The sequence below is a fragment of the Thamnophis elegans genome, chromosome 7, assembly GCF_009769535.1.
Source record: "Thamnophis elegans isolate rThaEle1 chromosome 7, rThaEle1.pri, whole genome shotgun sequence".
Taxonomy (NCBI): Eukaryota; Metazoa; Chordata; class Lepidosauria; order Squamata; family Colubridae; genus Thamnophis; species Thamnophis elegans.
In genome coordinates, this window is record NC_045547.1 from 30,589,361 (window position 1) to 30,602,166 (window position 12,806).

A 12,806-nucleotide genomic window follows, 5' to 3' on the forward strand; every position below is an offset into this window, starting at 1 on the left:
ACTTCAAAAAAGAACACTCACTACACCCAAGGATATGTTCACATGAACAGCACTGGATACTTTGGTTAATGGCTATTCCAATATGTGCACTCAAGATTCTGGGCTTATTTCAATTTTGTACAATTTACATAATGTGTGTAGTGTAATACTTTTTGTGCTTTAGTATGTTATGGACCATTCCAGGAGAATGGGTGGTTTTAATCAGATTGATCCTTCTTGGGTGACTGCTCTCCAAGTTTTTACAGCTACCGTTTTTTCCAGCTTTGTTGTTGGCATGTCTTTTAATAGATATACCCTGGATAGATAAAGAAATATACCATATTTTTCGGAATATAAGACGCACCCTTTTCCTTCAAAAAAGAGAGTAAAAATCTGGGTGTATCTTATACACTAAATATAGCATTTTTGGCATCCCGAAACCCCACCCCCTTCACCAAAATGGCCGTGCATAGCCTTTAGGAGGCTTCCAGAGTGCTCCTGGGGGCTGGGGAGGGCAGAAATGAGCAAAATATGGGCAGTTTTTTGCTCGTTTTTGCCCTCCAGCCCCCAGGAGCACTCTATAAGGCTCCTAAAGGCTATGCATGCCCTTTTTTGACAAAACAACGACCCATTTTCGCAAAAGAAATGGGCCGTTTTTGGGAGATCTGCAGAGTGCAAAAGAGGTTTTTGCCTCTTTAAAATCTTGATGCATCTTATACTCCAGTGCATCTTATACTCCAAAAACTATGGTGAATCTTCTTTTCAGAACTTGCAAAGTTTTAAAATGTATTTGCTTTGATGTTTGATGTGATGAGCAGGAAATAAACCTCATTTTTCAGAAATATGGAGAACACTTCTCTATGGAGTGTTCACATATGTTAAGATGGAAACAGAAAGCTCGGGCGTGCTCCTCCCAATCATATATGTTTGGTGAATTTATCTGAAGAAATCACAGAATTCTTTTAATGAGCAGATAAATATATTTGTGGGGTCAAACTGCACGTGAGTCAAAATGCATCACTTCAGATCCATGGATCACTGTTGAATTCTAAAGAACAGGTGTGAAGGATGATAAAGCCCATGATGGGTCAGGCAAGGCCTTCCTTGTGATCCCAAGAAAAATTACCTACAGAAGCACTTGCAAGTCCTGAGAAAAGCACTCAATGTGGGCAATGCAAACTCTTTTAAAGGAAAAAGTGAGTCCTCGGACTTTGAGGAGCCCAGGATGCATTTTAAGATCTCATCCTAGGCGGAGTGGAGTTCCCCATTTACAAAGTAGCCATCAGTGGGATCAGTCATAAACTGTTTTCCAGAAGGAAAGGCACTGAGGATGCTTCCTGTCAATATCTCAGTGTTTCTTCAATGTTGGCAACTTGAAGGTGTAGGGACTCCAATTCCCAGAATTCCTCAGCCAGCATGCTGTCTTGGGAATTCTGGGAATTGAAGCCCCTACATCTTCAAGCTGCCAAAGTTGAGAAATATTACTCTAGACCACCAACAAACTTTCTACTTTCTGTGGCTTTCAGAAACAATGGAGTGTAAAATAGGTAATTCAAATGTTGCTTTCCTCATGTCAGAATTAAAGAACACTGAAGCACATTTTTTAAACCCTTCATGTGAACACAACCTAATTCTCAATCCACAGCAAACAATAAACAACAACACTGTTTTATATTTCTGAAGGCAGGGACCACCATAATACTAGCATTCTTTTATAAATTAAACCCCTTTGGAAGAGGTACTCCAAAGTGCCCAACCCAGAAAGAAAGCCAAGGAAGGCATCTCCCCAGCTGGCCAATTCCCATCACCACCATCCCATTCCATGTTCACCACTCAAGGGTCCTACTGTTAGCAGAAAGAGCTGCTGCCCCGGAGCCACCAGAAATCAGGCTGGGATGTCATGGAGAAGAGGAGAGAACTGAAGGGACCCTAAGAAGGGAAAGAGAAGTGACTGAGATTCTCCTGGTGGGGCAGAAGAACAGAGGACCAAAATTGATATGAATGAAGGGGGAACTGGATAGAAGCAAAGAAGGATGGGTTGTTATGCTTCTACATAAAAAAAGGAAGGAGAACGACAGCTTCAAAAAAGGTTGAAAACTTCCTCATAGTAGGGACTGTAAATTAATATATCAAGAAGAATTGGAGAAGTTGTGGGAGGTTATGGACAGACTATGACAGACAGAATTCACTGAGTATGAAAAGGGAAATTCCTTAACCATTTGGGGTCAAACTAGGTGTGATTTTGGGAACACAACTAACACGCAAGATTTGTACCTTTGTGGAAACAACAACTTTAAGGGAGCAATTTTCACTTTAGGCCACAGCAAGGAGTAACTAATGAACTCTGCCTTCCTATCTCATGCAGGCTTGCTACATCTTGTGGGAAGGGTACTGTATGTGGGGGTGTCTTCTCCCTGCTAGTACTAATTGTGCTTTCCATAAATGCCCATGTTTATTGTCTTCAGTGCAATGGTAAATTTATGCAATGGGTCCAATAAAGAGTTCATATTAAAATATTATTTTAAGGCAGCTGCTCTCTTTGCCTCAATTGGTGAGTTTCACAATCTAATGGCTATCATATATCCCATAGCAGTATCCCTTCCAAGCCTGATATTCAGTTTAATTGCAGGTATGCAACTGAGGATATGATGTAACACTGCTTTACAACCTTTGGGATATGATCAAGCATAACTTGCTGTGCCCTCAAACTCTGGAAGTACCTTATCCTGAACTGGATGCTTATATTACTGCCCCACTTTCACTCCAGGGAAGACTGGCGTGCCACATTCAGTAGATGAGTAACTATTTTTGTACACCAAACTCTACCAAATGAGCAACTACATCCTTTAATGCATAGCCTAATTTCTACTTTTGCGTCTCTAATCTCTAGTGAGAAACATCTAATGTCTCTAATAAGAAAAGTAATATGGGATGATCAGGAGATGTTGGGTCTACCTTACCCACCAGTTTCTCCCTACAGTAGAACAAAGGGAAGGGCCAGTAAAACATTTCCCATCATAAGCTATTTGTTCCCAGTGGGGGAGAACATTCTTGTTCACAATGTCTGCCTCATAATCAACATCAAGCTACCTGCAGAGCTGTTTGGTGCTGGAGGGAGAAGTAAACAACTGGAAGCTAATTTTTACAATATAGTGGTTGCCAAAAAAAAAATGCCTACTCCTACTTAAACCAATTCAAAAATGTTGCCCAGATTGTGTTTGTTTTCCACCCTTTTGCGCTCTAATTCATTCATTAATTAATCTAATTAATGTGGGTGATCATATGATTGTCCTTATTTACAAAGCAGCTGCAGCTAGGTTGGTTCTAGCACATTTTCAGTAAACATAGGAAATTGTATGATTTGAACGCAAGCCAACTCTTCTACTGCACTAAAAAAATGTCAGGAAGATCCCTGTAGAATAAGCTTCTCCAACCTGGTGTTGGGGCCCAAACTACCAGAGTTTCCAACCAGGATGCATTCCTAACTCCTTTGGAAGGCTGTGCTGAGGATATCTGCTGCAAGCCATCATTCATTCAAATTTATTGATCTGTGAATAAATCTGGAGTTCTGAAAAGATCCTGCAGTATTACTCATTCATATAAAGCTTTACCTTGGAGCCCATGCTGGGAGTTGCAGCATTAGATATGCTGTTTGAAAGAGTGCCTTCTCCCACTGAAGATGGAGAAGAAAGTGAAGACTGAGGCCTGCTGGATTTCTGCCAATAATTATCTGGCGCTGAAGCAGTAGACTGATCTAGAAGATTGTCCATACTACGACTGCTCCTCAGAGGGAAACCTCTAAGCAAGAAAGGAGAAAAAAGTTGACAAGGAAATGAGTAAACATACTGTTTTATATAGCACTTAGCAATAGCACTTAATTTATATACCCCTTCATAGTGTTTTTACAGCCCTCTCTAAGTGGTTTACAGAGTCAGCATATTTCCCCCAACAATCTGGGTCCTCATTTTACCCACCTCAAAAGCAGTGGTGGGATTCAAAAAATTTTACTACCGGTTCTGTGGGCATGGCTTGGTAGGTGTGGCTTGGTGGGTGTGGCAAGGGAAGGTTACTGCAAAATCCCCATTCCTTCCTGATCAGCTGGGAAATGGGAGGCAGCAAATAGATGGGGGCGGGGCCAGTCAGAGGTGGTATTTACCAGTTCTCTGAACTACTTAAAATTTCCACTACTGGTTCTCCAGAACTGGTCAGTACATGCTGAATACCACCTCTGCTCGGAAGGATGGAAGGCTGAGTCAACCTTGAGCCTGGTGAGATTCGATCTTCCCATACTATCCTTTAGCCAAGATTTGAAGCTTACTGTCTCATTATGGAATGAATTTCAGTTTGAATTTGCACAGGCTGGCATCTGAAATTGGCTTGGTTCAGAGGTGGCATTCAGCCAGTTCTGACAGGTCTTGGAGAACCGGTAGCATACATTTTGAGTAGTTCAAAGAAAAGACAAATAGGCTGGCCCCGCCCTCACCACCTCCCAGCCTCCCAGCTGATCTTCTTTTGTTGCCCTGCAAAGGAGAACGGAGCTGGAAAACAGGTTAGTGGGGTGGGAATGGTGATTTTGCAATATCCTTCCCCTGCCACATCCACAAAGTGACACCCACAAAGCCACGCCCACAGTACCAGTAGTAAAAAAGTTTGAATCCCACCACTGACTTGGTTACAAATTCCATTTTGTGTCAACTTAACACAATGGAAAGTGGTACAGCAATACATGATAGGAGATAAGATGGTTATACATTCAAGTTCATTTAACCAAGTTTTCTTAATCTGCTGTGTCTCCTAAACTTCACCACATACACAATTCAGGTTTGTAGACTGTACCTAGGGGTTGACTCCTCCAAAGGCTTTACATAAGCTTCAGGAAACCAGCCACTCCTGAAATCAAAGGCACAAGGCAGGAGTCACTTTTGATGTAGAACCAGGAAAAAATCATGGTCATAAATTTACATTTAATTAAAATTGAATTGCAAGAATACAATATATATTCTTGATGTCTTATACAATGCTGAAATAGTAAATCTATACCTGTGTTATTCCTGTCTATGATTTGTAAAGCAAAATTTTGATTTCGGCTTTTCTTGACAGAGGGCAAGAGGGATATCTTTCGAGCAAAGCTTTTGAAATTTTTCAATGATATAAAGTTCCAGAATTTTTGAAAAGATAAGTTGAGTCACCATTGTTTTACATACAAAAACACTAATTGTTTTATTAAATAGAAAAACAGAGTTGGAAGGGATTTTGAAGATCTTCTAGTCCAACCCCCTGCTCAAGCAGGAAATCCTATACCATTTCAGACAAATGGTTGTCCAATCTCTTCTTAAAACTTCCAGTGTTGGAGCATCTCCAGCTTCTGGAGGCAAGTCATTCGACTGATTAATTGTTCTAAATGTTAGGAAATTTCTCCTTGGTTCTATGTTGGTTCTCTCCTTGATTAGATTCCATCCATTGCTTCTTGACCTGCCTAAAGGTGCCTTGGAGTCTAGATTGAACCCCTCTTCTTTTAGTAGCCTCTTAAATATTGGGACACTGCCATCCAACATCCCTGATACTTCTATTCATTAAGGAACAATTAAAATAAAATATTATTATATTTAATAATTTTAGCCTTCTGCCCCGTTACCAATTATTCCATTATGAGAAGATCTAGGAGCTGCATCAAAGTTTACCAGGCCCACCATTTGCCATCCAACCCCATTTGACAGAAATAAATCTGATCAGACTTACATTGATGTGTCTTCCAATTTGCCATACAGCCAGCCATTTTGAGCTTCTGGTAGGAGGACAGTAACCACATCTCCAATGCCAAATGGCAAAAGAGTCTGGTTTGAACCTGCCACATGAGGCACAATTGCTTGCATTTTGAGCGGATGGCTGCTGTTGCCCTCTTTATTGCCAGCCTCTGCCCTCCATGCTGCTTGTTCTCCGAAGGAGTTGGAGCGAGAAAGACCAGGAGAAGCGGAGCCTGTGATACATGAAAGACCAAAGCTCTTCATGAACTTACACTGCTGTTCTAAAAGAGACCCAAACTCCATAATGATTGGTTCATAAGATGTGTCACCTGAGGCAAAACTGTTGTTCTGACCTAGGTTTCCTGACACAGTAAAAGTCACATGCTTAGTCCAGGAGTAGGTTGCTGCCGGTATTACTGCCAGTTCGGTGCGCACACAATTTTTCTCGCTTCGGTCGCACGTGCAATGCGCAGTTGCCCATAAATAGGTCTGTGCACGTACAGAACATTAAAAAATGAAGAAAAACAAACATGCCGTGCTGATCAGGGAACCGGTTCTGAGGCGTGGCAGGCCTGGGTTGCTGCCGGTTGTGGCAACCCAGGCCGGCAAACCACTACCAGTTCGGCTGAACCGGTCCAAACCGGTAGGAGCCTACCTCTGGCTTAGTCCCAAAACCCCTTTTTATTTAAATGGCTGTGAATTATGCTCATTCACAGTCCATAATGATCACAACTAGTCTGTTTAGAGTCCGACAGAAGTCTGCCACAGTCTTTTAAGATAAGGCTGATAAGCACCCACCTTAATCTCCCTTGAAACCTTGCCAATTATTTTTGCAAGGCCAAATAGAACATTAGAGTTTAAACCAACCAGAATGAATAAAGTTGCTTCCTGAAAAGGCTCACATCTGTTTGCTCCTCTTTTATGTCTTATGGGAGAGGCCAATCATCTCCAAGACTTGCTCCCGAGTCGCCCTTTCTGTCTTAGTTGTTCTTGCCTTCTGGCAGCTCTGCGCATGTGCACACTGGGAACAGGCTCTCCCTGTTCCTCTGCCTCACTGATGTCAGACTCCGGAGGCTCTGGAGGCAGCACATAATTCCCAGATGGCCCTGGCTCCCTCTCTGCCTTCGACGCAGAGCCCTCATCCAAGCCTTCCCCAGATTCCAGGACTGGCCCATGTTCCTCCACAACCTCCTCACTATCCAAATCTGATGCCAGCTCTGCAGACCACTGGTGGACCACAACAACTATTTGGTGTCTGTCTTCCTTACTTTCTCTCCCAGAAGTTAAATGAGTTCCATTTCTGTTAATGTCCAAGACATTCTCAAGACTTGGTTATGCCAAGTTTGTGGATGATATGTAATTGCTATACTTACTTTCTCTCTTTGTGGTTTTTATACTCTTTTTTTAAAAATAATGATTGTCCATAATTTTATATTGATTATTTTTATGATTTATTTTATATTATTGATTTATTTGGTTATTGTGTGCCGCCCAGAGTCATCTGATGAGGTGGGCAGCTACTGTATATAAATGTGATTAATAAGTACAATTCATTTGTCATAATGAACAAGAGCTGTGGTGGCACAGTGGTTAGAGTGTAGTACTGCAAGCTACTTCTGCTGATCACCGGCTGCCAGCAGTTTGGCAGATCAAATCTCACCAGGCTCAAGGTTGACTCAGCCTCCCATTCTACCAAGGTGGGTAAAATGAGGACCCAGATTGTTGGGGGCAAAATGTTGACTCTGTAAATTGCTTAGAGAGGGCTTTAAAGCACTGTAAAGCAGTATATAAATCTAAGTGCTATTGCTATAATTGCTTTCATTATATTCATTTTTATGTAGTCCCAAATCACTTTATTTGATCCTCACAATAATCCTCACATTTAAATCTCGACAGACTGGTTGAAATAAACAGAAACGTCCGTATTTCACTCGCAACAAGGAATCTCTACAAAATGTGTCTTAGCAGAGATTCTCAATCTCGTAATCCCTATATAATCCGTGTATAATCTTACCAAGTGAAGGAGTTCTTGGCGTTGTTTTCCTTTTTGTTTCTGGCTGAGCGGATGGCGTCATCTGCAGAGGCTCTTGGGAGAAGCTCTGTCCTGCCATAATTGGACCAAAATCGGTTGGAAGCCTTGGGAGCTATACCAAAAGAAGGATAGCAAGAGTGAATCCTTCCAGTAAAGCATTCAAGAAAGCAAATTCCATTGCAGTGATCAAGATATTCTTACACCCAAAATTGCCGTATCTTCTGTTGGCCCAGACTAGGAGGTTTAGGCCCACTATTTCCTTTAGGTTCTTCAATAATTTTAAAGATATTTAATTATAATTTAAAATTAAGTTATTGTTAATTAGTTTAATATGTAATTTAAATTAAATTATGGGTATACTTCTCAATTAGTGCTGGAAAAATAAATTCCCTATTTTTTAAACAATTCTACAAGTTAGACAAATACCAAGATAGAAAACCAAGATGCACAATCATATAGCAAGCAAAGTTTAGAAAGTGGGCCAATGATAAAACTGGATATGAACATTATTATTCCTTTCAGTACAGAAAATTCACAATTCTACTAGGATATGGCTAAACGTAGTACAGTATCACAAGTGACAAACTACAAAATGATTTTGTACACCCCTTTATTGCTACAGAAACAGTTGCTACTTGATTGTCTAAGTATCATCTAGGTCCGTGATGGCAAACCTATGGCACACGTGCCTGAAGTGGCACATAGAGCCATGTCGTCTGGCATACAAGGCACTGCTCGTTCCTCTTCCGGGTTTCTGGCACGCATGCACGCACAATGATCATGCATGGCCTTTGTGCATGCAGCAGTGCCGAAAACTGGAAGAACTGGTCTTCCATTTTCCGCCGTAAGCATGTGCACTGGCCAGCTGATCGTCACACGCACATGCACTCCAGTAACTGGAAGGCTAGCTGGCCGGCGCACATGCGCAAGGCAGAAATCAGAAGTTTATTTTCCAGTGCATGCATGCCCCCTGGGCAACTCTTCTTCTGGGTTGTGGCCCAGACAGCTGCACGCCCGCACCCGCGCGCACTCCATTTTCGGCACGCGATGACGAAAAGGTTCACCGTCACTGATCTAAGTAAAATGAGCGTATACAATATAAACTTATGATTTAATAATCACCATGGTTTTGTGTGCAAAAAGACTATGATCCACTTGCATGTCTAAAAAGATACATTTATAAATTATATGTATTTGGGGAAAAACTAAGAAGCCCAGGAGCATCAGGACCATTTCCATGTGTGCATTATGTCTCCCTCTCCCTGCTATATCCCAATGAAAAAAACTATAAGTGAACATTAAAATGTTTAGGTGATTAGAGCAATATGCCTATAACGTTTGCTTAATTAGCTTCTTTATATTTCTGTCTCATTGTCAGTTGAATTCCTCTGCAACAATCTGTGTGGTTAACAAAAAAAAATACTGAAAAGCAGGAAAAGCCTCATTTCTCATCACCACCCCCATTTGCTTTGTATCTAATATCCTACAAAAATAATTTAGTGTTAGGAGAGTTCAGGTTTTTCAGATGCTGCAGAGCTACCATGCACTCTTATAGTGTTATTTTTAACCATTTTTGGTAGAGGCTGAGAAAAGCAATAATCTAAGAACAGAACCTACAACTAGATATAGATACTTCAGGGGAGCATAAATGAAGTTTAAAGTTGGCTCCCTCTTTGCTGGAAAAGAGATGTATCCATAGCTCCCTCCCTTTGGGAACCTTAGTTCCCTAGACACCTGACATGCTGCTCCCCTTGAATCAACTGTCAGTCAGCTTATACTTTCAGGAGGAAAGGAACACAAATTCTGAATACCTACACCAACTATAATTTCACTTATTATGCTTTCCCCAAACTATCCTTTCTATTTTCTATTTCTGAAACATTCAAAGCATTTATATTAGTCCAGTGAATAGTTGGTTACTAGGTTTGTCTTCTTTCAACAACTTTTCAAAATGTGCTAATAAAATTGCACATATTGTAATATCCTGAAGATTTTGATGGCTGTAACCTATTTTTTAAGTCCGACCAATGCAGGTCTCCAAATGCAAAAGAGCTATGCACTTCAGTTAATCTTCAAAGATTATGATTCCTCGGCACTTCCACCACATATGAATGTGCATACTTTCAGTATCCGAGATGCCCTTGATTTCTGGCTGGGTTCACCATCTCCTCCACTTCATAATTCATGTTTCTCTCAGTCCCAGCCAAACCTGGCAATAAGGCTTTAAGTAGTAGTAATATGTAAAGCCGCCATGCAACTTTTGCAGGCATTGATGAACTTTTGCATTAGGAAATGAAGCAGATCTAATTTCCCAAGGCAATCTACCCAACTGCACTCACAAAATGCATAAACATAGATACGCAAGGATAAATTGAGAGATTGCAAGGCAGATGGATGCTTGAAGCTTTTTTTTGCCTTTCCTTAAGCTTTGGGTTATCCTTTTTATTATTTATCATTTCGTAGAAAGTGGAGGGAACAGTGACAAGGGTACCTGAGAGACCGCCTCCTGCCAATTACCTCACAAAGACCGATTCGATCGCACAGACTAGGCCTTCTCCGGATTCCATCTGCCAGCCAATGTCGGCTGGTGACCCCCCGGGGGAGAGCCTTCTCTGTTGCAGCTCCGGACGAGCTCCACTTGGAGATCCAGACCCTTATGACCCTCCAGGCCTTCCGTAAAGCCACTAAGTTCTGGCTGCTCCGCCAGGCTGGGGGCTGTTGAAGTATCCAGCCCCACGGTAACTATGAATGTTGTTGTATTTTAAATTGTTTGTTTGTCTTATTTATTCCCTTCCCCTCTTTATTGTAAGCCTCCCGGAGTCCTCCGGGAGTGGGCGGCATACAAGACTAATAAACATACATACATACATACAAGCATCATATTTGAAAGAGGAAGAATGGGAACTGGTCGGCTGATTCTCCCATAATTGCTCTGTCTTCTAGTACAAAATTGAACTGAGTATGAATTGGATGAAGGTGCTATCTATAAACTGCAGTCATGGTGGCACATGGATTAAAAAAAGGGCCCAGGTGCCTCTGAAGTGCAGAAGGTGGAGAGAATTAGAGTGAAAGTTGATTGCACGAAAAGTTGAGATATAGAATTTTGGGAATCCATATTGATATGGTGGTGGAGACTCGTCTCTATTCCTTGCTAATTCTAACCTAAAAGTCATTCATTTGACGCCTCCTCCCTTCCTGGGGCTCCTGCGTTAGTCCACTTTCTCTTACATTTTCAAGGTGAGTAGGAGTGAGGTGGCCAGTGGGTTGTCTCTGGCTAGGTGGAGAGTTGAGCACATTCTGCACAGGATTGTGAGAGGCCTCCAGTTCCTCTTTCCACAGTGGTGCCTTGTTCAGGATGAGGGTCCGAGCCTTCAGAAGCAAATCAATTAAAACATTAGTTCATCTGAACAAAGCTAAGAGAAAGGGAGCCATCAGTTGCACAGTTTTAGCAGGGCTAATAAAAAGAGATTTCATCCTGGATATTATTGTAAAAAGCTGTAGAAGACGTAAAACATTCCAAAATATTTTACTGAAAGAACACATTTGAAATGCTCTCTTGTTCCTTTAAAGCAGTGTTTAAAGTATGCAGAGGTTCTCCAGGAAGGAGTAGGGTGAGATTAAAAGGTTTAGGGTTAATCACATGGTTGTGGCCCCCTTGATTTTTTTTGATCGGCCTGCAAACCCCTTTTCAAAATGCTCCCGTCTTGAGTGCCCCGAGCAGATATAAATGCTCTCAAATGTAAACATAAATAATATCAGACAATCAATAATGTTAACCTTGTGATTTGTAGGCATCTTTATTTTTATTTTGCACAACCAGCATTTTTTTTTCCTTCTTTTCCTTTTAATTCATTTAGCAGGATTCAAAAATTTGGAAGTTACAGGTTGAAACTCAACAATTCTGGCGAGGGACAAGCACTCGCCATCACAAAAAGGGGCTGGAATTTATTTATTTATTTAATTAAAAAAACAGCCTGCACTACTTGGCCACTTTTTATTTTTAACAAAACAGGTTTTTTTTTAAATCTTAAGCAATTTCACTCTTTCCTGACCTATTTCAAAGAGAACTAGAAGCAGGGGTGAGATTCAGCCAGTTTGGAACAGTTTGGGTGAACCGGATGTTAATTTTACATCTGGTTCGCCGAACCGGTAATTGGAAGGACTGGCTGGACCCGCCCACCCCACCCCTTCCCTCCCAGGAGTCTCCACGGGGCTCGTTCATCATGTCAGGTAAATGCAGGGCCAGCGCGGAGGCTCTGGGAGGGTGAAAAATGGGCCCTCCGGAAGTTCTGGAAGTCCAGAAACAGGCCTGTTTCCAGACACTGGAGGGACTCCGGAGGGGCTCCAGAGCCCAGGGGAGGCTGTTTTTGCCCTCCTGGAGGCTCGAGGAAAGCCTCTGGAGCCTGGGGAGAACAAAAACTCCCCCCCATAATGGTCCAGGAAGCTGAGTAGGCTAGGCCCCTCATGGCCACGCCCCCCCAAGCAACCGGGCACAGAACCGGTTGCTAAAAATTTTCAATCCCACCCCTGACTAGAAAGTCAGCATCATTTAAATATATGGGCTTGGGTTTCTGTCCTGTTAAGATGTCATCATATCTTCATTTATGGTATAAACATTCCATGCTTGTATTTAACTTGTAGAAGTTGACAAGGAGAAGTAAACATCTTATATTAAGATTCTTGTTCCTTCTCTCTCCCCACCAGAAAACACCATATCCAGAACCTTTTAAAAATAAAAATAAAGGTATCTGTCAAAAAAACCAAGCTATGCCAATGCACGCAATTGTCTCCATCTCTTCCCCATGTTACATTTTCCTCCCCTGCTCCTCACTTTGGTGTAGAACTGGAGAAGAGTATTGGACAGTAACTGGTGCTTCTCAGCCAGGAAGCGATAGCGGCGTTTCTCCTCCAGCTCAGCAGCCTGTTGGCTTTCACTGACAAAAATTTGGAGCTCACTACGCAAGTGAACCATGTTCTCCTGCAGTTAAGGAAAGAGAGAGGGGGTGGGGAGGAAAAAAATCCCTGTCAACCAGTTTCTCCAATAGGGGTCA

The 12,806-nt window shown here is 41.9% G+C and overlaps 1 protein-coding gene across 1 annotated transcript in view; it reads right to left on the bottom strand.

The window, feature by feature from the left end:
* BAIAP2L2 (BAR/IMD domain containing adaptor protein 2 like 2) overlaps window positions 1-12,806 on the bottom strand; it is a 29,107-nt gene that overhangs the window by 4,853 nt on the left and 11,448 nt on the right. Inside the window, exons 7-12 of the mRNA XM_032221644.1 lie at window positions 12,587-12,733; window positions 10,984-11,124; window positions 7,738-7,867; window positions 5,719-5,956; window positions 4,816-4,869; window positions 3,591-3,777 (exon numbers count right to left, since the gene is read on the bottom strand). Coding sequence (XP_032077535.1) covers window positions 3,591-3,777; window positions 4,816-4,869; window positions 5,719-5,956; window positions 7,738-7,867; window positions 10,984-11,124; window positions 12,587-12,733 — 897 coding nt within the window. The remainder of the gene's footprint in view (window positions 1-3,590; window positions 3,778-4,815; window positions 4,870-5,718; window positions 5,957-7,737; window positions 7,868-10,983; window positions 11,125-12,586; window positions 12,734-12,806) is intronic.